We start from the raw sequence: 27,723 nt of genomic DNA, 5'->3' as shown, positions 1-27,723 counted from the left end.
CAATGGCCTTGTAGGCCCGTTCCAACTCTACTATTCTATGGTTCTATGGGTGAAAATTAATGAAGCCTACCTGTCACAAACTAGTGGCAGATGGAAGCAGAGCTTCACATAATCACCTGGCATTGATTGACCCCACTTTCTATTGAGATCTGATCCCTCTTTGGAAATGGATGAATTTGCCACAGACATTTTCTTCTATGGAGCTCCCTATCACGATACAGCTTTCTTCAGGTTAAGTTTAGATACTGGCTCTGGTGGTATTATGATTCCACCTCCCCATTTTTGGCAAAATGTGCTCCAGAGGTGGTAAGTGGAGATTTTTTATTTCCCCCCTCCCCCCAAATGCCTTGGTATCTTTCCTCAACTCCTATTATTTCTTCTCCATTTTTCTTTTCATCCTTAACGTATGTTCTCTTCCCTGCCCCAACCTGTCAGTTTCTGTCATCCATCCTCCCTGCTCTTTTTTTACATTTACTACTACCTTCTAATAGCAAGTTTCCCTCTCTTGTCCCCTCCTTTCTGTTTTGAGATATGCATCTGTGTGCACTGAAAAAAAATTCACTTGTCTATTTTTCAAGACACCCTGTAGCCCTTTTCTCTTAGAGAAGGGTGTTTTCCCTTTCTGGTCCTCCTTTACTCTGTGCCACCTTCTCTCCCTCCCCCTGCACATGCACGCACATTGCGGACTTCTTGGGAAAAGTCCTTAATGCTTGGTTGTCTATTTACATTTATTTCATTTACTAGGGGCTGCCACCCCTGCTTGCTTCACTTGCCAACTCCACCTAGCATGACCACATTTCCCTTCAACCCTCACCAACACAAACTGCCCCCATAGGTAACCCCTTAGGCCTTCCCCTTTCACCTCCTGCAACTGCTAAGACTTTCCCCCATTAGATCTTGCTAAGACCCCTGCTTTTAATCCCTTAAAGCTTTTTGCCCCCCATGGGTCACCAAAGGCTCCCCTCCCCCATGGATTGTCAAAGCTCTTCCTGCACCCTTCACTGGTCTCCAAAGCTTACTGCCCCCCCCCCGGCTCAATCATGCTGCAATTTGCTGAACTGCCTTGTGATGCTTATAAAAGATAAATATGAAAAGACATCCTGCCCTTCCTCCCAAAGGAGCCCAGGGCAGCAAACAACAAGCAATAAAACCTCTTAGAAGTATCTTAAAAAATTAATTCCAAAATAGATGCAGACTGGGAAAGGTATCTACTTAAAAGGCTTGTCTTTCCTGAGGTGGAGCGATTGTCTTGGATTTCGTCAGGAAAAGCTTTCTGGCTCAGCAGGAAGCCAGGTAGGAAGAGAGATTAGTGTGTGTGCGCGCACGCATGGCCAGGAGATGGATTATCATAAAGCTAGGAGTGCTTTCCTCCAGTCATCCCTTTCTCCTCCTTCCTTTGCACTTGGCCACCCATTCCATCCATCCCATCATCCATTTCCTCCCTTTGCTTTCTTGTCTCCCCTCTGGGTTTGTGTGATACAGTGTGACACTCTAACCAACACTCACTCCCACATTGCCAATGCACAGTGCAGATGGGGCACTGCTGATAGAGTCAACAGTATGGGAAGTGAGCAAAGAGATACCAGTCAGGCTGTGGGATAAAGGCTTGCTGGTGGTCCCCCAATCCACAATCTGAGGAACAGTGCTCTAATTTGTTTTCATGAAAGGCAAGAACCAGTTATATATCCAGCTGACAGGAAAAGGGATGTAAACAGGGCCAGCCCTACCATGAGGTAAAGTAAGGTGGCTGCCTTGGACAACAGATGCTGGTAGACAGGGAGCCATGGTAGTGTTGGAGGACAAGGCTATATGTGGCCCACAGCTTACCCTGTGGCCTTGAAGCTAGTCTGTTGCTTTTGAGTACAGTAGAAGACATTGGCCCAACTGCCAGTCCGGTTGGATTCTGCACATGAAATTATGATGGTGGAAGGGGAGTGTGCTACCTTGACCTCAGGTGGCAAAACATATTAAACCAGCTCTCTAAGTGAAGTGCTGGCACTCTAGTGGTCTTTTGCACACAAGTAAAAAAAGTATAAACATACAAAATATTTACTTTCCATTTTTAAGTAACAGCAAAGCTTCCACTGATAAGCTCATTGTATGATAAATTATCCAATATAAGTTGCTTTTGAAGAAACTTTTTTAGTATGCCTCTAAAAAAATCATGAAGTTGGTGGTGCTAGCAGTTTGTGCTCTCCTCCCTTCAAAGAAAAAATACATCTGGAAAGTGATGCAAGTTATGTTTTATTTTTTATTTTATTTATTTATTTCATTTCATTTTTAAACCGCCCATAGCTAGTAGCTCTCTGGGCGGTGTACAAAACAGAGTTAAAATACCATGTCAATAAAATCCAATTCAAATAACAGGAAAATTTAAAACATTAAGATGAACAATTAACATTAAACAGTAAAACATTAAAATGCCTGGGAGTATAGCCAGGTCTTAACCTGGCGCCTAAAAGAAAATACCGTAGGCGCCAGGCGTATTTCCTCTGGTAAGCTGTTCCACAATTCGGGGGCCACCACAGAAAAGGCCCTAGATCTAGTAGTAATCCTCCGGGCATCTTGATGAGTTGGTACCCGGAGGAGGGCCTTAGATACTGAACGAAGTGGACAGGTAGGTTCATAGCAGGAGAGGCGTTCCACAAGGTACTGCGGTCCCACACCGTGTAAGGCTTTATAGGTCAAAACCAGCACCTTGAATCTGGCTCGGAAACAAATAGGGAGCCAGTGCAAACGGTACAATTGATACAATGCAGTCTTGTGCATGTTTCCTTGAAAGCAAGTCCTAATGTCCTAAGCCCTAATAGGGCTTACTTGCAGGTAAGATAGTAGCTTTAAAAAGAAACATGGATTTAATAACCAAACAAATGTCCAAATAGCAGGACAGTGCTTGGTTAATCAAATGTTTTATTTCTGCGGTAGAGCAGTCTGAAGAAAACATAATATGAGAGCTGATGCACATTGCCACCATTATTTGGAGGGTGGGTGATGGTAATCAAATCTGAGATAATGCAAAATTGGGTGGAACTGAAGAGAAAGAACCGGGCTAAAACTCAACTTGTCCTCCTCTGCACAGGAATAGTAAAATACTGCTTTAATTTGGATCTGTCTTCTTAACGTGATGCAAGCTTTTGAATTCCTCAAGCCAAATGTTCCGAAAGAAGGAAGGCTGTTTAACTCATTTTGCTTCTCTCACCCCCCCTCCTGTTCTGAGCTCTTGACTTTAATTCTGTGTAATTAAAAGCTTGCAGTGCTATATTGTGAAACATTTCGTCCTGATAAGCTGATATTCTGCTGGTCCTGTGAACTGGGATGTAAATAAATTGGGCTACTAAGAGTAGTTCAGCTAGCCAATGGTGTCACTGTTTCAAATGTAGTGAACTCTAAATTCCTTTAAGGTATTTCAATGCAGGCTAAAAGCCTTACTGTAAAACAGCTATGGCTTAGAGGACCTATTAATCGTACAGAGAGAATTCTATGAGCTGTAGGGCATCCTATCATAGTGCTGTAATATGAAGGGGCACTATGATACTGCACATGTCAGTTTTTTCTTTACACCGTTCTTGGAAAGGTAAAGGAGCTTTTGGTACGGAACATTTAGCAAATATGTTCTGTAATGCATTCTGCATGGGGCTATCCTTAAAAATGGTCTGGAAAAAGAATGCAGCTGCCACGATACTGACAAGAACATCTGTGTGAAGTCAAATTGCACCTATATGCATGTTCAGAACTGACTGCTTATGTATTAGTGGGGCCAATTTACAATGTTAGTGTTGATATACAAAGTCCTAAATGAATCGGGACCCAAGTATTTGATGGAGTACCTCTCTCATATCTTGTTGCCTAACTATCAGCCAGGGACAGGGTTTACTATGAGGTAACAGAATTGGGGTCTTCTCTGGTGGTACCGCAAGTATAGAATTCTTTCTGCTGGCAGCTGCCAGGTCCCAGACACATGTTTCTACCCAGGAGTTTGTTAAAATTTATCTACACTGGCCTAGAGCAATCAGGGTTTTTATGGACTGCTACTATACTTACTGTTGATGACAGGTTTTAGACCTAGTGTTAACAACATGCTGGCCTTTCAGCCTCAACAACTTACATGTGGTTACACAATGAAATAGCTTGAGGGACAGAATAGAACCCCCTGACTTTTCTGTATAAAGTCATAGTGTAATGCAGAAGTCTCCACATATCATCTGCCCACAAGTTAGGAGAAAAACCACCAGTTTCAGATTGTCATTTTTGTTATGCTACTTTAAAAATTATGTATCTACAAAAGTGCCCTGGTTGTTTTAATTCCTTAAATAAAATCCAGAGAAGCAATTCAGAAAAATACCATAGTTGAGGACTGTATCTCCTGCCCACACTCTGCCTTGCACAGATAGAGATACTTTTATCACACACTAAGAGTAAAACAAAGCTGTTTCTAGGGACCTTGTTCTCTTGCCCCCAGATTTTGCTTACAAACTATCCCTGGCAACGGTAAGGCTCAACCCCTCTGGATATTTTATAGCCTCTAAAGATCCTGGCTATGGGTCATTCTTCTAATACCAGCAATTGTTTCTCTCTACTAGGTATTCTGCTGCCAAATAATTGCATCCACCCTTATTTACCTTATGCCAACCTACTGTGGTAGCTTTGTCACCAGCCACCCTAAAACCTGTTCTCTGTGGTAACTAGACCAAGAATCAGGCATGTATTAACAGATGTAATAAATATAAACAAGTTTACTCAATCTTTAGGTTCTGAAAGCACGAGGCTACAAGATGATATTCACTGGTTTCACTTATTTTATGCTTGTCAATCTCCTCAGAGAATAAGAATACAATCTTACCTATTCTATTTATTTTATTTATTTATTTATTTATTGTGCTTTTATACCGCCCTTTATTCTACACACCTCCTTCAAAATCCAACCCTCTCTCCCTCAAGATCTTTGCCTGACAACTCTCGCATAGACACCCCCCCATTCACTCATAAGCACAAAGCACTCTTCAACATTCTAACTCACTTGCACCTCACCCTACTCTCTCCAAACCATATTTACGCTAATACAAACCCATTCCAAAATATTGTAACATGAAACATCACAAGGACTCTGAAAGCTGCCAAAAGATTCAGCAAACAGGATTTTGTTCTCCTGCCATAGGTTAGTCTCCCCAGCATGACCCAAACCTAGGTTGCAAGTCAATTGTTCCACAATCAGATTCAGAGCCCAAATGATGCCCACCAGAGCAAACATTTTAAAATTCTGTCCATACCTATCTCCCTTATGGTGCTACTAGAACCAGGTTGCTTCACTCTGCTGTATGGCATGGCTGGCCCTGATCTTCTACTTCTGCATCTAGTACAGGAAGGATAAATAAATAACTTGGAAGATGCTGGAAAAATTGTGGGTCCAATTTAAAAAACTAACTGGAACTGGGGCAGGAGGTTACATGCTAAAGTTACATGCAGTGTGAGCAAACTGGTTTTTAATGCAATTGGTTATACTAAGGTATAACCCCCTCTAGGATGCACACCTTAACGTGGTGATGAAGTTTGAGAGTGTTGAAGAAGCTGAGAGCAATGCTGTCAGGAGTCTAGACCAAGAGGCTAGACTCCTAGCAGGGGCACCCCTGGCGGAATGGTCAAAGCTGAGACACCAGACTAAAATGCATCCGGACTCAGAGGAAGGCAATGGTAAACCACCTCTGAATACCTCTTACCACAAAAACCCTATGAACAGAGTATCCAAAATACTCTGTTCATAGTATTCATAGTATCATAGTATCAAAACACAAGATAGTGCTGGAAGATGAGACCCCCAGGTCAGAAGGCACTCACTGAGCTACTGGGGAAGAACAAAGGATAACTATGAGTAGTGCTGTGACTAATAGCACAGCTGGCTCAAAGCCGAAAGAAAGCCCAGAGACTGATGCGCACAGATGCAAAAGGAGAGTCTGGAGTTGTACGACGCACACGATAGGAACATGGAATGTGAGAAGCATGAACCAGGAACATGGAATGTGAGAAGCATGAACCAGGGAAAGTTAGAAATGGTCAAGCAAGAAATGGAACATATCAACATTACAATATGGCGTGAGTGAATTAAAATGGACGGGAATGGGACATTTTCAATCAGGCAACTACAAAATATTTTATGCAGGAAATGAGAAATTAAGAAGGGGTTCCTTTAATAGTGAGAAGTGATGTAGCAAAAGCAATTAGGAGCTACAGCACAAGCTCTGAGCGAGTGATATGAGATTAAATGGGCAACGTATTAACATAACCATCATCCAAGCTTACGCTCCAACAGCAAATGCAGAAGAGGAGGAATTGGAGAGATTTTACGCAGAATTACAGGAGGAAATTGATCACACACCAAAACAAAATGTGCTGATAATTATGGGGGACTGGAATGCAAAAGTAGGTAACAGAGAAGAACTAGGAATTGTGGGGAAATGGGGCTTAGGAAACAGAAATGAAGCAGGAGATTTATTGAATTCTGTGAAGCCAATAATTTGTTTCTTGCAAACACATTTTTTGAGCAACTGAAAAGATGACTGTACACATGGACATCACCAAATGATCAATATAGGAGTCAGATTGATTATATAATTGGAAACAGAAGATGGAGAAGTTCCATACTTTCTGTGAAAACAAGACGAGGAGCAGACTGCGGTACAGATCATGAACTGGTCATATTGAAAATCAGAGTAAAGCTAAAGAAGAAGAACAAAGCACTCATAATGCCAAAATACAATTTAAATCACATCCCAGAAAGATATAAAGATCAAATAAGGAACAGATTTGAGGCTTTAAACTTAGTTGACAGAGAACCAGAAGAACTATGGACTGAAGTCAGAGACATTATCAGGGAAGAATGCAAAAAAAATAATACCTCTAGTTAAAAAGAAAGACCTCAATGGATGACTGAAGAAACTCTTAAAATGGTTAAAGAGAGAAGGAAGCAAAAGCAAGAAGAGATAGAAACACGGTCAGAACCCTAAGTGCAAGAATACAGCAACTAGTACGTAGGGACCAACTATTACAATAGTTATTGTATAGAAATAGAAGAGGACAACAAAAAGGGAAAAACAAGAGCCCTATTCCAAAAGATTAGAGAAATGAAAGGGAAATTTAAACCAAGAGTAGGAATGTTGAATAATCAACAGGGGAACACACTGACTCACCGAGATGAAATAAAAAATGGGAACAATACACTGAAGAACTGTATAAAAGAGATGCAAGGATGACAGATTCATTCATGGAAAAACCATATGAGGACGAACCAGAAATTTTAGAATGTGAGGCGAAAGCTGCTCTTAAAATACTTGGAAGAAACAAATCACCAGGAACAGATGGCATACCAACAGAATTGCTACAAGCTACTGAGACTGAATCTGTCCAAATTTTGACAAAATTTGTCAACAAATATGGAAAACTAAACAATGGCCCACAGACTGGAAGCATTCAATATATATCCCAATTCCAAAGAAAGGGGATCCCAGGGAATGCAGTAATTATCAAACTATTGCCTTAACATCCCATGCAAGTAAAGTAGTGCTCAAGATTCTACGACAGAGGCTCTTACTATATATGGAGTGAGAAATGCCAGACGTCCAAGCTGGATTTAGAAAGGGAAGAGGCACCAGAGATCATATCGCAAACATACATTGGATACTGGAATGGACCAAGGAATTTCAGAAGAAAATCACCCTGTGCTTTATAGATTACAGCAAAGCCTTTGACTGTATAGATCATGGAAAACTATGGAATGCTTTACAAGAAATGTGGGTGCCACAGGGTCTGATTGTCCTGATGCGCAACCTATACTCTGGACAAGAGGCTACTTTAAGGATAGATATGGAGGAACTGAGACAGGGGTGTATTTTATCACCCTATTTGTTTAATCTATATGCAGAACATATACGGAAAGCAGGACTGGACCAAGATGAAGGAGGTGTGAAAATTGGAGGGAGAAATATCAATAATTTAAGATATGCAGACGATACCATACTACTAGCAGAAACCAGTAATGATTTGAAACGAATGCTGATCAAAGTTAAAGAGGAAAGCACAAAAGTAGGACTACAGCTGAACATCAAAAAGACAAGTAATGACAACAGATGTATGTAACTTTAAAGTTGACAATGAGGACATTGAACTTGTCAAGGATTATCAATACCTCGGCACAGTCATTAACCAAAATGGAGACAATAGTCAAGAAATCAGAAGAAGGCTAGGACTGGGGAGGGCATCTATGAGAGAACTAGAAAAGGTCCTCAAATGCAAAGATGTATCACTGAACACTAAAGTCAGGATCATTCAGACTATGGTATTCCCAATCTCTGTGAATGTGAAAGCTGGACAGTGAAAAAAGCAGAAGAGAAAAATCAACTCATTTGAAATAGCCCACATTTTGGGAGACATACAAAGCAACATTGTAAATTATTAAACTGGACAAGTTAATAGTCAAAGTAAATGGAAGATGCTTGTGTTTGGACCTGCTGGAAGTTGATGGTACCAGATTTATTATATTAGGAGACATATCAAAGTTTCAACACTGTTCTGTTTACCTTTCACCCTCCTAGGCATAGGTGAGCACCTACTTGCTTGGCCCCCCAAAATGAGTAGGGTTCAAGCTGAACATCTCAACTTCAATAGGTTGTTCAAAAAGTTAAGGTTGTGTTAGACTTTAAGCACTGGAGTAGCCTCCCAAATTCCTCTGTTCCCTTTCTTCCCAAGGGAAAAAATATGAAAGTAGTAAATGTGGTTTCCAGGAACAGTCAGAAGGCTGGCTAGCACAGGCCCGATCATCCACAACTTGGCCAGCACATGGCCCACTCCTATTTAAGAACAAACTAAGTAACTGACTCCCAATACATATATCCTTAGGGGACCCCATTGCTTATCTCCATTATGAGAACTATCAGTTTGTTGCTACTGTCTGGTTTGTTAATTAATGAGCTACTAATCCTTAACAGGACCCATCTTCCTATCCCTTTGCTGCTCAAGAATCTTTGGTGGGACTTTGACCAAGAGCAGCTGGTAAGGGGATTAATTCTATGTGTGGAGAGCAGATGTTATCCACAAAGAAGGAAATAAATGCATTCTGCATATTCTCAACACATGAACATTCTAGGACTCAGCCCTTGAGTTGAAAAGATGCACCTTAGTTAACATAAAGTCCTGGGCAGGGTACTGTTCTTTCTACTGTTTTTGTTGTGTTCTCTGTGGTTTAAGAGCAACATGGCTGTACATGTTTGCAATGAGAATTTTGGGGAAAATGGCACAGATAGTTATTTAGAGCTGCATGCATAAACAGAAGCTTAGTCACAACTTTAATAAGTTAACAGCCACTGAAAAAGCAAGCAGATACCTTTCAATCTAGCAAGAGGGGCTTCTGTGTTGATGGCATCAATGATGTGGGGTGAACAAACAAGGATGCTTATAGAGGCTGAGTCAGGATATGGCAGGACAAGAGTTTACTTACTAACCAGCACATTTATCAGCCAGATTAATTTTTAAGTAACAGGCTGCAAAATTAAATTTTTGTTTTGATATCTACTCCATTAAGCTTGTGGATTACTACTGAACAAAAGGTGTGATGCTGCCTTCTGTATGCATCAGAGAGAGATCAAGCTTCAGATGGTTTTTAGATTAAAGGTCATCAGTAAGGAAAGCCCATAGAAAAATAGGTTCTATCTGTTTATTAACATATTTCATTTATTGCCAATGTTACATTTCTTTACATTCTAAAATTAAAATTTACAGGTGTATTTCAGATTTACTCTTGATTTCACAGCCCTTTAATTTATCCATAAGGTAGTAAGTTGAATTTTACAGCAACAATTTGGAAGACAGTCAGTTATACAGTACAAAGATGCTATAAAGAATCAGATTTCAAGAAAAGCCTTTCCCCAGCTTATTCTGAACAACAGCATTAAGGACTCACTGTTTTTTTCAAACTATTCTGCAAAGTCTTTTGCAGTCTAGCTATATTAGCATCTAAGGTCGCTAGACCATTTTTAAAGTCTTCTTCATCTCTAGATGTGAATGTTGAAAAGGAAGATATAGTCCATTCAGATTTTCCTGACATCCAGTCAAAAGTTGAGAAACTGGAGTCAGGAACAGAAATGCCAGTGCCTTTCTTCTGCGTGTTTCCTTTCTGATATGAAATAGGAGCAAAAAAGAATTTATCAGGCTGAAGTCTGTCTGGGACGTCCAAAATCATTTGAGGAGCTTCATTTGCTATCTCTTTTGGCTGCATTTGGAGCCTCTCCCCCTCCAGCTTTGCTATCTTCCCCATGCTTTCAGATTTATTTTCCACAGTCTTTTTTGGATTAAAGCTACCATACAATTTATCAAAAACCTTTACATTGCCCAACATTCCATATCTACTTAGCTGCTTGGAATTAGCCAACCCAAAGTCACAGTCCAATTTTTTGGGAACTTTATACTGTGTTTCTGTCCTTTCAGTTGCTGCTGCTGGTTTCTGAGATGGACTGCTACTCAGTGGAATGTAAATAGTCTCATCCGGTTCATGCCCTTCTACTAAAGTACTTGAGCTGCTGGCTGCTTCAATGTCAGGCTTCAGAAAGGTAGTAAAGTTTTTTGGAGCCACTATTGCTTCTGCAGCAACAGGACTCTTTTGAGGAGACTGTTCAGCTGCCTTCATGTCATATCCTTGATTTGGTTCTTTAATCTCACCTTTTGGTAAGAGAGGCTCTGCATTTATCAGAAGAGGATTGGTTTCTAGTTTTTTGAGGTAGCTCATTATGGTGTCACTTAGGGGGTATGTGTCTGGCTGCAGCCGTTTCTCATGAATTTCCAAGAGTGCTTTTGACAGACTTATTTCCTGTTTTGGTTTAGTAGTGTCCACAGTGAGGTCTGAGAGAAGTTTGGACATACTCCCTTGCAGAGCCCTGTTGAGAACAATTCAGTAGTTTAATAGGACAACAAATATGAGAGAAGCCAAGATCACGTCACTTTCTCAAGAAGTTAGGCTTTGGCTGCAATCCTGTACTCACTGGGAGGGCACCTCATTAAACTCAATTGGAGTTTAATTACATCTGACCAGACAGCAATAAGATCCTGTACTACTTTCATCATTCAGCCCATCTTGAGGCATCTATATGTCCAGTTTGACACAATGAAATGCTTCTGTACAGTACAGCAATAAATAATACTGTTTAGTCATACTTGTACTGAGCTTCAGAAGAACAAAATGTAATTGAAATTTAAACTTATGAACTACCATTATGTGGAAGTAGAACACTATCTAATGGTTTTATAAAATGGCAAAAACATTTAAACTATTTCTGCAAAAGTAAAAAGAAAAATGAATATTTTCTGTTTGTAAAGAAAGGCCATAACCATGTGGGAGGGAGGATGCCAAATGATAAAGACCCAGTTGAGAGAGATGGTGAGTGAAGGGATCTCAAGAAATGGCACCTTAAGTGGGTCTACATAAAAACCACAGCTTCCCCCACTTGTCATTGGCTTACATCAAGCTGCATAGGCCAAAAGCAAATAAGCTGAAGTCAAGAACAGTGCTGGGAGAAGGAACAAATCTGTACCTCCCAAAAACTAGTGATCCATGTCCCCCCCCCTTCAGTCCCCAAGGAGATGAAGTGGGAGAAAGTGAAGATAAGTGAACAACGACCTTTCAGTCTTTAAGAACTAATGCTGTACTTAGACACTCTCCTGGAAAGGATGAAATCTGCTCCCCCCCCCATACACACAACATAGAACTGAGAAAAGAAAGTCTCTACTGAGACACACACACCCATTCATAACACAGTGCAATGTTTGTCTGTGAGGAGAGGGAGGGAGGGACCCCCCACTCTGCCCATTATTATGAACAGAACACTAGGAACTTTGATGAGAGCCATGAGAGCGGCTGTATACCATAGCCAGCATGGATTTTTTGCATTCCGCATTGCTACATTGAAACTACCCTCTCATGCCATTCTTTTGCTTCCCATAAGCACATTTCAAAAGAAAACCTTACAAAACTTACAGTCCTGAACTCAGAAACACTTGCTTAAAGCCCTCTAAGTTTTCATGATGACACACCCAACAGTCAGAGAGAATCGAGAGTTCACAGTGTAAAACAAGAGGGGAAAAATCCAGACCTGTTGGATTTTTCTTCTGTCAGTAATCTCAAAATTGGTTGAAATTAATTAAAAATCAGCCATGTTCACAGAGTACCTGTAATGTTATTACTGACCTTGCCCCATACTCTGACCTTCAGTTTCTGCAGTTTAAAAGTTTTAAAAAATGCATGGGTGATTTTTAATTAGTTTAAGAAATTGAACACTGACGTCTATTATAACATCAGGGATGCTCAGTAAGAACCAACTGTCAGTGTTCTAAAATCCAGACTCACAGCTGTTTGGCTTGGCTAATCAGGAGGCCACACCCATGCCAGACCTTTATTTCACTTTAGACAGTCATGGCTTCCTGAAAGAATCCTGGGAAGTGTAGTTTGTGAAGGGTGCTGAGAATTGTTAGGAGACTCCTATTCCCCTGACAGAGCTCCAGTGGCCAGAGCAGTTTAACAGTCAGCCCCTTTTTTGGGGCTGTAGCTCTGTGAGGGGAACAGGGCCTCTCCTAGAAACTCTCAGCACGGATTAAAAAGCAGGAACATTTACTAATAGGCAAAATAATCGTGCGGTTTAAGAACATACCGATAGCCAACAGATATTGCTATCAAACTTTAAAAAGAAGGGAAACTGGGCAACTATAGTGAATGCACCAGGGGAGCAGGAGACCTGACCTCCACTCTGAGATACTGGACTGCCCTTCAAATTTGTCAAAATGCAAACATAATTTGGGTTGGTCTCTCACAGTCCAATTCACTTCCTGTGTAGCTTGGAAGAATTTCATAACCTGTGCCTCTGAGCATATAGTGAGTGGCGGCCACACCTGCAAGCAGCCCAAATAACAGAAAAAAGACATGTACTTGCTGATCTTGTTTTAGCAGGGAGGAAGCAACATTATTAAGACAGTTGATATAGTTCAGATAGTCATTTACATGTGTGATTTACTTTGCAATTTTAATGAAGTTTCCTATAGTAAATCATTTTCGTTTGCTTCTGTTTCTGTGTATATGCGAAGTATAGCAACACTCTGCAAAATTTACACTAAAAAAACTCCAAAAACAATTGTGGAATAATGGCAGACTATTCTGCACAATAGTCTCCAGTGCACATGAGGAGTGTCTCAGTTTGTACGAGATAAAACAGAGGGAGGCTAAATACATTCTAGCAAATTTCTAGGTGTGCTCTATGTTTTTAATTGACCATGCCCACCTTTCCTTAAGTGAAGTGGTTTAAGCATAGCAGGTTGCACACATGCATCTTTGGCAGGCCAAGTTTGTTTTTTCCAACAGCTAGATTCATTGCTTAAGTAGCAACATATTGTGTTTGCATTTTTACAAATGTGTAGGGCAGTACAGTATCTCAGAGGAGGTCACGTCTCCTGCTCCCCTGGTGCATTCACTATAGCTGCTCAATTTCCCTTCTTTTGAAAGTTTGATAGAAATATCTGTTAGCTATAGGTACGTTCTTAAACCCCAAGGGTTTTTTTGCCTGTTAGTGAATGTATTTTCTGAACTCTGCATCACTGCCCCAGAACACTCACAGTGATGCCACCAACATTAAAACCTGAATCCAAAGTGCTGCACTGAGAGTACTTTAAAAAAAGAAGAAGTCCTAAGAATTAGCTCTTGGGGCAGGAGGGCAAAGAAGAGGAGAGGCCTAGCAAGTGCATACTAAAGTGAGCCCTTCTGCTTCCCTTCCTGAATAACTGAGGGATCAAAGTTTAAGTTTTTTAAACAGACTCAGTGGGATCAGTCCCAACTTTTTAAATCAGGTGAATAGCCTTGAATACAAGAACCATTTTGTACACGAGTCCTCATCTAGTCTGGGCTACCGTGTGAAAGTCTACTTCTATGTGTTGTAGTGACCCACAACTAGATTAAGTAAAGCAACAAGAGAAAGCAAGAGCTAAAAAACAAAATACAATGACTTTCATTCACAATGGAAATTGTAAGTGTTCATTTTGCTTCTCTCCAGCAAAACAGGTTTCAATGCAGTACATGAATCACTGCCACCATCTGGTGGCTAAGTTCCATACTCACAGGGTAACACTTGACATTCAACTAAATAAATCTGACAAACCATCAGTTAAACCTCATTAAACGTCTTATATATGGCTACTTGCTCTAGGAACAATTGTGCCCTCTTCAAGCAATATCCTATTAAACAGCATTTTGTAAGTAGATGAAGTAAGATAAGGGGAGATTGCTTCCAGATGTCTGATTGGAACTGGAGATAAGTAAACAGAGACTTGGCTAAGTTGAGCCCCTTGCCTCTTCCTTTGCCACTCCTCCATAATTACAGTGTCACCCCCTTGAGAGAATAAATTGGACTCTTCTAACAAGTAGCAAGAAAGATTCTCCAAAGCCATTCACTGTAGAACGAAGGATGTTATCTTTTTCCCCCTGGCTTTCTGTATATCCACTGAACTCCCCCTCTAGGCAGCATTCTAGAGGGTGAATCTAAGAAAATCCAAGATGATTAACCACCTGGATGCTAGCCGCAAGCCAATCAAGTTTAGCACACTAAATTTCAGCTAATTGCCAAAATTACTTGCATGGTATGTTGTTTCTATAATTATTTTCTCTTTGAAAACAAAGTCACAAGACCAAGATATTCTTTCCTAACAGTGACAGAAATTTGTTTCTATTGTTTCCAGTGAAATTAGTGTTTGATTCAGACATTTAGAATAAAAAGCTGAATGTTGTTCCCTTAATCAACATGAGAAACATATGGCAAGCCCCCCAAAATCCTAAGTTTAAAACTCCCACTTGAAATTATTCTGCAAGATCTTATGACAATTTTGAGTGCAAAAATGTTCAAATTGGCTCATTAATTTCAGAGATATAGGTGCTTTTAGATCAGGGGTGGGGAATCTCAACACACAGTCTGAACATGGCCCGGCAGGGATTCAAATTTGGCCTGCAAGGCCATTTCCCCCGAAACATGGCCACCTGCTCCACACTGGACATCATCTGTGATGTTGGGTGTGGGGCAGGTTGAGATGCAAGCTACTAACGCACAATTAAGAGCCTTAAAGTACACTCCTGATTGTTCATTGGCAAGGGAAAACAGGCTTCGGTTCTACCGTTCAGCAACTGATGGTGGTAGAACCAAAGCATACTAGACTGGCTGTGCTATGTGCTTTGAAGACTCAATTTTAGGACTTCATTATGATGTCAGATAATTGACAGGTGGACAGCCCCACCACCACCAGTCAAATTTGGCTCACGAGTCTAGATCCTGATAAGGACCTGGCCTATAGAGCCAGAAAGGTTCCCCACCCTGTTTTAGCTGAATGGAAAGAAACCTGCCATTTTCCAATATAGTAACTTCTCCCAAGTTGGATTTTTTTGAACTTTAAGTTTATCATAGCTTTCAACTGAACGTACTCAGCAGTCTTCAGCTGTTTATTCTACATATCTGTATTGGACCTAAAATTTTTGCTAACTGCACTGAACGAAAGTTAGAGAGAAAATAAATAAAGGGCAACATTACCTAACAGTATTTATTTGCATTATTTGGTGGAAAGGTGAGACAAATGAAATAATTACCGAGCCAATTCGCGCAATCTATTCACTTCTGCATCTCGCTGACGCAGTGTTATGCCCAAGATCTGGTTCTCTCTCTCAACAGCTTCTAACTTGTACTGTAAGCTCTTCATGTTGGTCAACATCTCATCTGCTTCTGAAACACGTTAATAAAGTGTACATTTTAATTTTTATATTAAACAAACAAATACTAATCCAGAAAGTAAGTGTTCCAGTGTACACACCAATTTTGAGCTTTGTTGAGTCAATATCATACTGCTGTCTCTGTTCTTGCTCTCTCTCATACATTATTCTGCTCAGCCTTTTATTTTCTTCTTTTTGGCTTTGTAACATTTGTATGAACTCTTCATTTTTATTCTGCAGCAACTCATTGCTTTTTATAGATTCATTCAATTGGCTCTGCAGTGTCATATTCAAAGACTGGAGGGAGAAAACTGTGGGAGGAAACACACAGCATTTAAAAAGGCAAGTTCATTTCCAACAAACATTTATATCTACTAAAACACAGGTGTCATACCATAGGATTTATTACTACAATACAGTTTGCCTGGGGCTGCCCTTGGAGACCTTTTAGAAGTTTTAGTTGGAGAAGAACGTTGCAACACCTCCTTATGGGAACACCCAAGAGCTGTTCTACAATAGCTGCACTATGGCTTTCCATTTTCTTCGAGGCCAAATTCAAGATGCCTTCATGGCTGGAGTTTGCTTAGGAAGCAGCAACTACAATCATGGAGACAACTCATTGCATATACTAACTGGTTCACCTACCATTCTCCACACAATCACATACATAAGGGATGCTAAAAAAGAATTTGAGGAGCACATTGCTAAGAACATAAAAACCAACAACAAAAAATTCTATAAATACATTCAAAGCAGGAGACCATCAAGGGAGGCGATTGGACCCTTGGATGATAAGGGAGTCAAAGGTGTACTAAAGAACGATAAGGAGATTGCAGAGAAGCTAAATGAATTCTTTGCATCTGTCTTCACAGTGGAAGATATAGGGCAGATCCTTGAACCTGAACTAACATTTGCAGGAAGGGATTCTGAGGAACTGAGACAAATAGTGGTAACGAGAGAGGAAGTTCTAGGCTTAATGGACAATATAAAAACTGACAAATCACCGGGCCCGGATGGCATCCACCCGAGAGTTCTCAAAGAACTCAAATGTGAAATTGCTGATCTACTAACTAAAATATGTAACTTGTCCCTCGGGTCCTCCTCCGTGCCTGAGGACTGGAAAGTGGCAAATGTAATGCCAATCTTCAAAAAGGGATCCAGAGGGGATCCCAGAAATTACAGGCCAGTTAGCTTAACTTCTGTCCCTGAAAAACTGGTAGAAAGTATTATTAAAGCTAGATTAACTAAGCACATAGAAGAACAAGCTTTACTGAAGCAGAGCCAGCACGGCTTCTGCAAGGGAAAGTCCTGTCTCAGTAACCTATTAGAATTCTTTGAGAGTGTCAACAAGCATATAGATAGAGGTGATCCAGTGGACAGTGTACTTAGACTTTCAAAAAGCATTTGACAAGGTACCTCACCAAAGACTTCTGAGGAAGCTTAGCAGTCATGGAATAAGAGGAGAGGTCCTCTTGTGGATAAGGAATTGGTTAAGAAGCAGAAAGCAGAGAGTAGGAATAAACGGACAGTTGTCCCAATGGAGGGCTGTAGAAAGTGGAGTCCCTCAAGGATCGGTATTGGGACCTGTACTTTTCAACTTGTTCATTAATGACCTAGAATTAGGAGTGAGCAGTCAAGTGGCCAAGTTTGCTGACGACACTAAATTGTTCAGGGTTGTTAAAACAAAAAGGGATTGCGAAGAGCTCCAAAAAGACTTCTCCAAATTGAGTGAATGGGCAGAAAAATGGCAAATGCAATTCAATATAAACAAGTGTAAAATTATGAATATTGGAGCAAAAAATCTGAATTTCACATATACGCTCATGGGGTCTGAACTGGCGGTGACTGACCAGGAGAGAGACCTCGGGGTTGTAGTGGACAGCACAATGAAAATGTCGACCCAGTGTGTGGCCGCTGTGCAAAAGGCAAATTCCATGCTACGGATAATTAGGAAAGGTATTGAAAATAAAACAGCCGATATCATAATGCCATTGTATAAATCTATGGTGCGGCCGCATTTGGAATACTGTGTACAGTTCTGGTCGCCTCATCTCAAAAAGAATATTATAGAGTTGGAAAAGGTTCAGAAGAGGGCAACCAGAATGATCAAGGGGATGGAGCGACTCCCTTACGAGAAAAGGTTGCAGCATTTGGGGCTTTTTAGTTTAGAGAAAAGGCGGGTCAGAGGAGACATGATAGAAGTGTATAAAAGTATGCATGGCATTGAGAAAGTGGATAGAGAAAAGTTCTTCTCCCTCTCTCATAATACTAGAACTCATGGACATTCAAAGAAGCTGAATGTTGGAAGATTCAGGACAGACAAAAGGAAGTACTTCTTTACTCAGCGCACAGTCAAACTATGGAATTTGCTCCCACAAGATGCAGTAATGGCCACCAGCTTGGATGGCTTTAAAAGAAGATTAGACAAATTCATGGAGGACAGGGCTATCAATGGCTACTAGCCGTGGTGGCTGTGCTCTGCCACCCTAGTCAGAGGCAGCATGCTTCTGAAAACCAGTTGCCGGAAGCCTCAGGAGGGGAGAGTGTTCTTGCACTCGGGTCCTGCTTGCGGGCTTCCCCCAGGCACCTGGTTGGCCACTGTGAGAACAGGATGCTGGACTAGATGGGCCACTGGCCTGATCCAGCAGGCTCTTCTTATGTTCTTATGAGTGCATGCTGAAATTCAGTAGCATGGACCAACAATATATGTTTTAATATTCAAACTGTAAGATAAACTATGCATGCACACAATGAAGTCAGTCCTAACTTCTGAATTATTATACAGCCAGTATAGATTTTTTCACATTCCACCATGTTAAATTGAAAGTACTCCCCATATCATTATGCTGCTTCCCATAAGTTCATTTTAAAAAAAAGCATATGACACTAGTCAGAAATGCTTGCTTAACAACCCATTTAAGTTTCCATAGCGATACACAAAACACTAGGAGAATCCAAAGTTCAAAGTATAAAACAAGAGGGGGGAAAATCCATACCCCTGTTGGACTTTTTTGTCAGTGGTCTCATAATTGGTTGAAATTAATTAAATCAGCCATGTTCACAGAGTACGATAACTAGAGCTAGGGCCTTCTCAGTGGTGGCCCCCGAACTATGGAACGCCCTCCCTGATGAGATACGCCTGGCGCCTTCTTTGCTATCTTTTCGGCGCCAGGTAAAGACCTACCTCTTCGCCCAGGCATTTTAAAAATTTAAAAATTTGAATTGAAAATTGAAAATTTTTAATTATGTTTTATTGTGTTTTTGTATTTTAACCTGTTTTATTATGCTGTACACCGCCCTGGGAGCTTATTGCTATAGGGCGGTCTAAAAATGTAATAAAATAAAATAAAAAAAATAATCCTATTACTGACCTTGCCCCATACTCTGACCTTCACCTTCCACAGTTTAAAAGTAAAAAAAAAAAAGCATGGGTGATTTTTAATTAATTTAAGAAATTTAACATTGGAGTCTATGATAGTGCAGGCATGCTCAGTAAGAACCAACCGTCAGTGTTGTAAACATAAGACTCACAGCTGTTTGGCTTTGCTAATCAGAGGGTCCTAACAGAACTCCAGTGGTCAGAGTGGTTTAACTGTCAGCCCCCTCTTCCCAGAGAATTCTGGGGATGGTAGCTCTGTGAGGGAAATAGGAGTCTCCTAACAACTTTCATCCCCCTTCAAATTACACTTCCCAGAATTCTTTGGGGGGAAGCCATGACTGTTTAAAATGGGGGGAAAAGTCTGGCATAGATGTGGATAGGGACAGCTTTGGTTTAAATTTGGGTGGGAGACCATATGTGTCTGCTGTAGAATAAAAAGGAGGGAGAAACCCTGAAAAATAATGATACTGTTAACAATGATTTCTCTTTGGAAAGAAAAGGGGCTTTCTCTCTGCCCAGTGCCCACCTACCCAATCTCCTCCCCCCCTCCCTCCCGCCTCCCCCTTCCTTCATACCCCCTCCCTGCCCCTCTCCCAGGTCAGTTTCAGCTATTCCAAGCATGATTACACAGGAGTAAATCTCATTGAAATCAATAGGCATGCAAATGATCAAACCTCAGAGGGGCTGACTGTTAAACCACTCTGGCCACTGGAGGTCTGTTAGGGCCACCTGATTAGCCAAGTCAAACAGCTGTAAATCTTGCTTTTAGAACACTGACAGTTGGTTCTTACTGAGCATGCTTCCTCCTTCCTCCTCACCTCCCCCTTGCTTCCTCCCCCCCCTCTGGTCAGTTTCACCTAGCCTAAGCATCATTTCACAGGAGTAAATCCTCCTCCCCTTCCGCCTGCTCCCCTCCCCTTTGCTGTCCTCCATGGTTGCCAATGCACAACTGGGAGCCTTAAAGTGTAGTCCCAATTGCGCATTGGCAAAGGAGGCTTGCTGTCACCAGAGCAAGCCAGCTCAGATCAGCTGCTCTACTGCGTTCCCCATGGGGAACGCCATAGCACAACCATTCCCAGCCAAAAATGGAATTTGAAGTCAGCACATATCAGCTGATAGGCATTGACTTCAAGCTCCATGGAACTGGCTGTGCTACAGTTAGCTGCACTACCAAGTTCTGATCAAACAGGCCATCTTTGAAATGGCCTTGAAAGAGCCAAGCAGTGCTATTTGCAAGAGGCCTGCTCAGTGCTTTGAAGCACTGACCATTTGTTGATCAGTGGAACTTCAAGGCACCATATGACCAAATTCTGTTTTAAGCGCTTTTAAAATATATTCAAATCTTTATACCTTGCTACTTACATTCACAGTTGCTATCCATACTGCATTCCTTTTCTGCTCTCTCTTGGTTCTTCAGCTGCTGATTCAGTATTCTTAATCGTCTTCATTTGATTTGGAGGGGAGGAGGGAAAGTTTGCGTTTAGGGACTATTTTCTGTGGCAAAAATCAGATAATGTTGATAAAAAAGTAGGAAAGAAACTCTTCTCCTCAGCTTTTGTTAACTTTATCCATCCTGAGAACTTTTTGCTCTGTGACAGATCCTCTTGTGCTTAGGACAGTTGCTCTATGTCTATTACAACAATGCTGAGATACAAAAAGCATAATCCAAGAACGGTCTCACAGCAATTCATGAATTATGCAGTTTAACCTCTGTTGCAGCATCCAGTCAGCTGGATGGCAGCTTTCAATCAGTTGGATGGCAGCTTCCAATCAGCAGGATGTCACCAGTGCTGATCTGATGGAAGTTAGCAGAAAAGCCAGTTGTCAATGAACAAAAGTAATGTCACTGGGCATATACAGACTGATCAGATATTATCACTCACATATCAATTGTTCACCAGGATAGTGGAACTATCCTGTTCCGTTACCTAGATAGCTGTTATGTAGCATCCTACTGCCTCCTGCAGTTTCCTCTACAGATCCTGTTCTTCCCAGTAAACTTCACCCAAAAGTGAAGATTGAGTGAAAGGACAAGGATTATGCTGACTTTCACATCAGGATATTCTGTTCATGTCTTACCTCTCATATGCCTTATGCATTTTAACTGCACATTGATAAACAAGTTTTAAATGTTTTAGCAAAAGCAGTTAGACACCTTAATTTGTTATATTTCCATTTTATATTATTATGATAGACATAATCTAGAGAATGATGTAAGAATTATAATCCTGATGCAGGTGCTTTCAGTTTAACAGCATGTTCATCCTTTCAATCACTGTTATTAGCTGTGACCTAGGAAATTACCACTGTATCCTCAAGGAGATTGCTCTTATATATCTATATTACTGACCTGCGCAACTGGGCATTTTCACTCCTGAGAGGTTGAACAGCAAGTGCTATTTCAGCCTGCACATGTGTATTTCCAACAACTGCAGGCAAGAGTGAGACAGTGTCTTCTACTTCACCTAGCAGCCTCAAAATTTCAGAATCTTCTATAAGAGAGGGACACAGGGCGAATATGGTAAGTAATCAAATGCACATGCTTCATAAAATACTGTGGAAGACTAAAATGATCTTCCTAGAAAGATACTGAGTGTACTGTTCAAGACTCCAAGATGCAACACATCTTCAGATCAGGTTCCTCTATATGCTACAATACAATATATGTTGTGTCTAGCCCTGTCTTCAGTATGTCCTTTTGAAAGCTTAGGACTCAGAGAAAGAGAAAAAATTGTTTGTTACTTGCAGTGGTAACACGCTACTAAAAGAAAAAAACAACTTTACTTTGAGAATAGTGAAGACCATTTGTTAAAAATTGTGTAAATATGAAGCTTCATGCGCCAAGTGTAATGTTGGCAACATGACCCTAACACATTTGGTTGCATCTAAATATTTCTGAAACTTCCTTTACCTGTTGTCCAGGATGAACAGCACTTGCAAACTCACAAGGGCAAGAGGAGAATAATGATAATCATTCAGTCATGGGTGCCTCCCCATGTAGTAACACTTGCATTAATATGGAAACCCTCAAGGCAGATTTTATAATCCAATTATTTTGATCAGGGTAGGGCAAGATAGGAAGATAGCTAAACATGTTCATCACCTACTTTCTATCCTCATCAGATTTTTAAAAGATTTTTCACATTCAACACCATTATATATTGCAATCTCTATTGGAAGCTTTTATGTTGGACTGCTCTGGATCACGATTTCTTGATCAAGAAAGTACCCAACATTGTTTTAATAGGAGTAGCAGTGAGTTGTAAATCATGAAGATATCACTGGCCTTCAAAACAGGGAACAGATCTGATTAGGAAAATTAAAGGGAAGCCTATTTTGCATTGCTACTATACATGTGTTTCAATAAAAAAAAGCACCACTCAGCCTTATCAGAATGTGAATACTATTCCACATAAAGCTTATGCAGGAAAGGGTCTCAGTGAATTATTACCTACTATTAACAGATAAAAATAATTTTGGGCTCTCAGACAAAAAACAAAATCATGAAGCCTTAGTAGAAATAGAAACAAAATGAGCAGAAACAAGTATGGTTTTGTCATATCGATATTCAATTTAGCAAGCTTAACAGAAGTATAAATTCATCAAAGTTTAAGTAGAAACCTCATATTACCATGATCTGTTAGCAGGGCCTTAAGCTCTCCCAGGAGATACTTCACGGTTTTTACTTTCTGAGCTGTTTTTTGCAGGCTTGTTTTTTTAGGTTTTAACCCTTCCTTGTCAAAACTAGTCTGACAGCTTATATCTTTCACTGGTGCTATATCAATGTCGTCCAAGTTTTCTTCTTCGCTAAGAGTACCCTCACTATGTTCTTCAGCAGTTTCTTCTTCTTTAGAACTCAAGGACTTGGACTGTATTGTGTTAGCATCCTGGGTTTTTTCCTTAGCCTTCCCATTCTCCTTTTCATGTGCTTGCAACAGAGCCAGGTGTGCCTGAAGACACCTTATGAGGTCTGCCTCTTTAAGCTGTTGTTCATGGTTTCCTTGGTCTGGCACAGCTTCTTTGCTCCTGGGTGGAGCAAGTACTCCAGATGGTGTAGGATTGTTGGGAGCAGACTGAATCATATGGGGCAGAGCAGAACATGAAGCAACAGGCTGCACTTGGGCAGTAGCAGTGGAACCACTGGAGGCTGTTGGCAAAAGAGGTCCCATTTGTGATGCACACTGGCTGCAGTTGTCCACGAGAGCACCCTAAAGCAAGAACACACAAATAAGTTATTCTATACTGAAATCTTAATACTGCACATTTACTTGTCATAGGTTGCAATAACTTGTGAGAAGGTAACAGTTAAAAGAGTGTTTAGATGTGTAGCCTTATACCACAACTGTAAATATTACACGTGTACCCTATGCTTCTATGATGCCATATAGGATTCCCCTTCCCCCCTTAAACATGCTTTAGATGGGCACAACAGTTGGTACATCCTGTCCTAAGGGCTTATGAAAGGTTAGGCTATTAAGCCATTTGAGCATTAGCCAACACACAAAGAGAAACAGAGAGATTGTCTATATTAGTAATCAGTTGAACTTCATGTTGCTCTATGACTGATGTGATGAAATGTACATAGAAATTCAAGTTCTTTCAGTGTTGGTGTTCTTCAAAACAACTAACTTTGAAGCAGGTGAGGCTGGGTTTGTTTTACCAGTTTTGCTTTCTTTTCCCCCTCTCGGCTGGCAGATTTAATGTATTGCAATTGTGTTCACCTAATGTAGCAATGATGTAAAAGAATGGATGACAAGCAGATTCTGCCCATCAATCCCTGAGACAGTTGACACTTTCCAGCATTTAAACATGTTGGAAAGCATGTAATTGATTCAGGAACTAAACATAAAGGGGCTCATAATAAACTTTATTTATATACAATTTATAAAAGTATTTATATACCACTTATTAAGCTCAAAGATATGTTTTTAACAAATGCAGGTGAAGGGAAAAGATTTAGGAAAGCACTATAATCTGCTGGAGTTCAGCTCAGTCCCAGCACAACCTAATGACAAAATACATTCCTGTTGCTCACTGCTGGTATAAGAAGGTTTTGAAGACACAACATACATGCAGGGCTTCCTCAACATGTTGTCAAAGACCCAAGGAGGAACTGAAATTCTTTCACTCTTTGACAACCTCAGATACATGAGATGAAAAGGTATGACTACAAGTCTACATCTAGACCAGTGTTCTTCAACCTTGGGTCCCATAAAACTCCCACCAATCCCAGCCAGTTTACCCGATGGTCAAGGACGATGGGAAGTATAGTCCAACAACATATGAGGACCCAAGGCTGAAGAACAGTAATCCAGACTAACAATCATTAAATTACATTAGACTAGGCATTCTTAAACTGTGGTCTGTGAGTTTCATTCAAGAGTGTCTGTAAAAATACTATTTCAAAATCATACAGCATCTAGCACAGTGCATTACAATTGCTACAAAAGCTATGCTCTGCCTCCAAGGTCACAGGCAATATGCTTCTGAATACAAATTGCTGGAAATTACAAAAGAGAAGAGTGCTCTTGTGCTCAGGTCCTACTTGTGGGCTTCCCACAAAAATCTTTAAGTGGTCCACCAAGACCCTCAGCAATTTTCAGGTGGTTCATGGGAACCACTGCATTATACTACAGATACCAGGAGCTTCCAATCAACTTGTATTAAGGAAGCTTTTAAGCAAGGCAAAATAGTATTTACTATCAATAATATGCACAGAATAAAATATGGCAACCCACATTTGACTGCTTACTTAGAGCTTAAATAGGGTACTTACAGGCTGAACAACTGCTGGATTAGCTGCATACTGTGGGGACAGAGCTGGTGTAGAAGTAGGTAAACGGGAGTTGAATGCTGTAACAGGCTGATATGCTGCTATCGATGGGGGTACAAAGAACAAGTTTATTAATGCCATAAATATATATATCCACCCCAAACCAGCTACCAAACCAAAGCATGCCATTCCCACTCACTGTGTACAGGAATGATGGAAAGTGGTACTTCATGAATGCCATTGGATTTTTGCAGAGGTTGGATATTTAGGAGAGACATTTGGGTTTGTACATGTTCACACAGTTTCTGATGCATTACAGGAGAATGCTGAGTGCAAGGTGCATGAATTGGTTGAACAGGAATAGGTTGTCCAGTGCTTACAGGGGTTGTGTCTTTTTCAGTAACAGCTGCATTAACTGATGCTGGCTTTCTATTTGGCATAGGCACTATGAAAAGGGAAAATGATGAATTTTAGCTTAATAAGATTTAAAACAACCAAGGTGCAGCACTAACCTATTTGGGTTTTGGAATCCTGCTCTTGCAGTGCTATTCTTAAAGTCCTGCTGTGTGCTTGTAATCTTGATTCTATCAATTATTCACATTACACAAAAGTAATGAGCTATGAGTTACATTGTTAAGCGATCTCCAAAACCTAAACCATTTCCTAATAGTAAAAAGTTCAATAAACGTTATTTATATAGCTACAGTACATGATCATGGTTTGACAAATTAATGGTGGCCTGTACCTGGCAAAGACTATACAATAAATCCTGTAATTTAGTCCGACTGATGAATACAGAGTACACTCATGCCTCCATGAATCACTTTTGATCCACTAGCACAAGTGAAATCTATTGAACATTTATGATATAGAGTAAGGCTATTTATAAACAAAATCAGAGCTTTAAAAAACTAAAGTGTAATTTGTGTCTTACAATTTTGTTAGATATATTCTGTAACTAAACATGGAAGATATAATATTAAAAGTTACAGTAAAAATATTTGTTTAAGCAGAAGGAAAACAACCTACCCATTTCTTTCTGCATAACTGCAGAAAGAGATTTTTTCTTTGGGGCCCTCTTCTTTGAGCCACTGACTTTACTGAATAAAGGTCTGGAAGCCGTTCTGACAAAAGCTGTTTTCCCTGTCTTTTGACAGTCAGTCTCCATTCCTAACATCAATTGAAATAATACAATTTAACAACAAAATAAGTCACCCACAGAATGTAAACTGAACTCGGGTAATTAAAAGGATACTACCTTCAGATTCATTTTGCAAGATGTCCTTTAGTAACGAAGCACAGCGATCAAGCCCGTGATGAATAGTTGCAACCTGTAGAAAGAATATGAAAGTCATTGCAAAGAATGTTCAGGCACAGAAAAATGCTCATTATAACCCTACTATATTCTGTGAGCTAGCAAATGTTCCAAATTATATATAGGAAACCACAGCTAGTGCAAAATGCTGCATGTAAGATGCTGACGCGTGTAAGGCATTGTATGATCTACCCTGGCTGCTGGTTTGTTTCCGGACTCTGTTCACAATATTCATGTTAACCTTTAAAGCCCTTAAAGATTACCTTCTTCCATATGAGCCTCCCAATAGTTATCCAAGCCCCTGCTCCAGATTTGTTGACAATCTGAGAGTTGCTTAGCCATTACTAGAGTTTGGGCCTTTTTTACAGCAGTAGCCGCACTGTGGAATGCCTTGCCAAGTCAGCTGTGTTAGCCCCACTAACTGCACTGTTTATGATGGCCGGTGAAGATATGACTGTATAAAAAAGCCTTTGTTTGAATGTGTCCTCTTTCTGGTATTTTGATGTTTAATTCTGATGACTGTTTTGTAACTGTTATTTTGGTCTTGCTTTTTTATGCTAGTATTTTTATCGTTTGGTTGAATTGTGCATTGTTCTATATTTTATAACTTTTCAATTGTTAGCCACCTTGAATTTCTTGTGAAAAAATGTATGTGAATGTACGTTTTTAAAGTGAATAAATAATGTATAACCTATGGCAGTGATTCCCAACCTAGAGGCTGTGAACTAATCCAGAGGGAGCTGCGAACAGTAAAGAAATGATTTATTGATTTTTTAAAAAAGGTCTTCACTATCTGGATGCTCTCTGCTCCCTACTGCTGCTGCAGATGACACCTCCCCCTTGCTCCAAAGAGGGGGATGGACTTTGCCGAAGCACCAGAGTGTCTTTCAGGCATGCCGAGGGCAGGCATCTGCCTATAACACACATGGCAGATGCCAAAGGAGGCTGAGGGAGGTACCACCAGGAAGAAGAGGGGATTACTATCCCGACTCCTCACACTGCCACTGTTGATGACATCCTTACTCAGAACAAGAAGAGAGGGCTTTGCGTGAAGTAAAAAGAAGCAAGGCTGCAAGGAAAGGCTGCTTTCCCCCTTCCTTCCTGACAGGAAGCCTGCCTGCCTTTCTTGACTCCTGCTTTGCTGCCACCTCCTTTTTTTTTTTTTTCAATAATTTTTTTTATTCAGATTTTCATAAAACATACAAGACAAAATCATAAAACATTCAAAGACAAAAAACAAAATCAAAAATAGTTAAACAAAAAGAAAAAAACAAAAAAAAAAAAACAAAAAAAAAATAAAAAATAAAGAGTAAAATATTGACTTCCCATTTGTCAAAGATCAAATCAGTCATAAGTCTATAATACATAACAATCCTGTCCCTTAAGTCATATTATAAAATCACTTTCCTCCAGTAGTTATCTTACTTAATCATCAAATCTCATAAACATTACTTTATTCTTTCCACAAAAAGTCAAAGAGAGGTTTC

At 40.3% G+C, this 27,723-nt stretch overlaps 1 protein-coding gene across 3 annotated transcripts in view; it reads right to left on the bottom strand.

Moving 5' to 3' along the window:
* Positions 1-9,695: 9,695 nt before the first annotated feature.
* Positions 9,696-27,723, bottom strand: part of CCDC14 (coiled-coil domain containing 14) — a 25,395-nt gene continuing 7,367 nt past the window's right edge. For 2 of the 3 annotated variants that reach the window (XM_061609059.1, XM_061609062.1), the window contains exons 4-13: positions 26,180-26,252; positions 25,951-26,091; positions 25,121-25,366; positions 24,925-25,022; positions 22,780-23,356; positions 21,499-21,640; positions 20,511-20,590; positions 15,871-16,080; positions 15,650-15,782; positions 9,696-10,916 (exon numbers count right to left, since the gene is read on the bottom strand). In XM_061609059.1, coding sequence (XP_061465043.1) covers positions 9,935-10,916; positions 15,650-15,782; positions 15,871-16,080; positions 20,511-20,590; positions 21,499-21,640; positions 22,780-23,356; positions 24,925-25,022; positions 25,121-25,366; positions 25,951-26,091; positions 26,180-26,252 — 2,682 coding nt within the window. In that variant the 3' untranslated portion in view covers positions 9,696-9,934. The remainder of the gene's footprint in view (positions 10,917-15,649; positions 15,783-15,870; positions 16,081-20,510; positions 20,591-21,498; positions 21,641-22,779; positions 23,357-24,924; positions 25,023-25,120; positions 25,367-25,950; positions 26,092-26,179; positions 26,253-27,723) is intronic. The other variant, XM_061609060.1, reaches the window with a different exon arrangement.

This window comes from Rhineura floridana, chromosome 2 (assembly GCF_030035675.1).
Source record: "Rhineura floridana isolate rRhiFlo1 chromosome 2, rRhiFlo1.hap2, whole genome shotgun sequence".
In the NCBI taxonomy this organism is placed as follows: Eukaryota; Metazoa; Chordata; class Lepidosauria; order Squamata; family Rhineuridae; genus Rhineura; species Rhineura floridana.
This window is presented reverse-complemented; position numbering and strand designations above follow the sequence as displayed.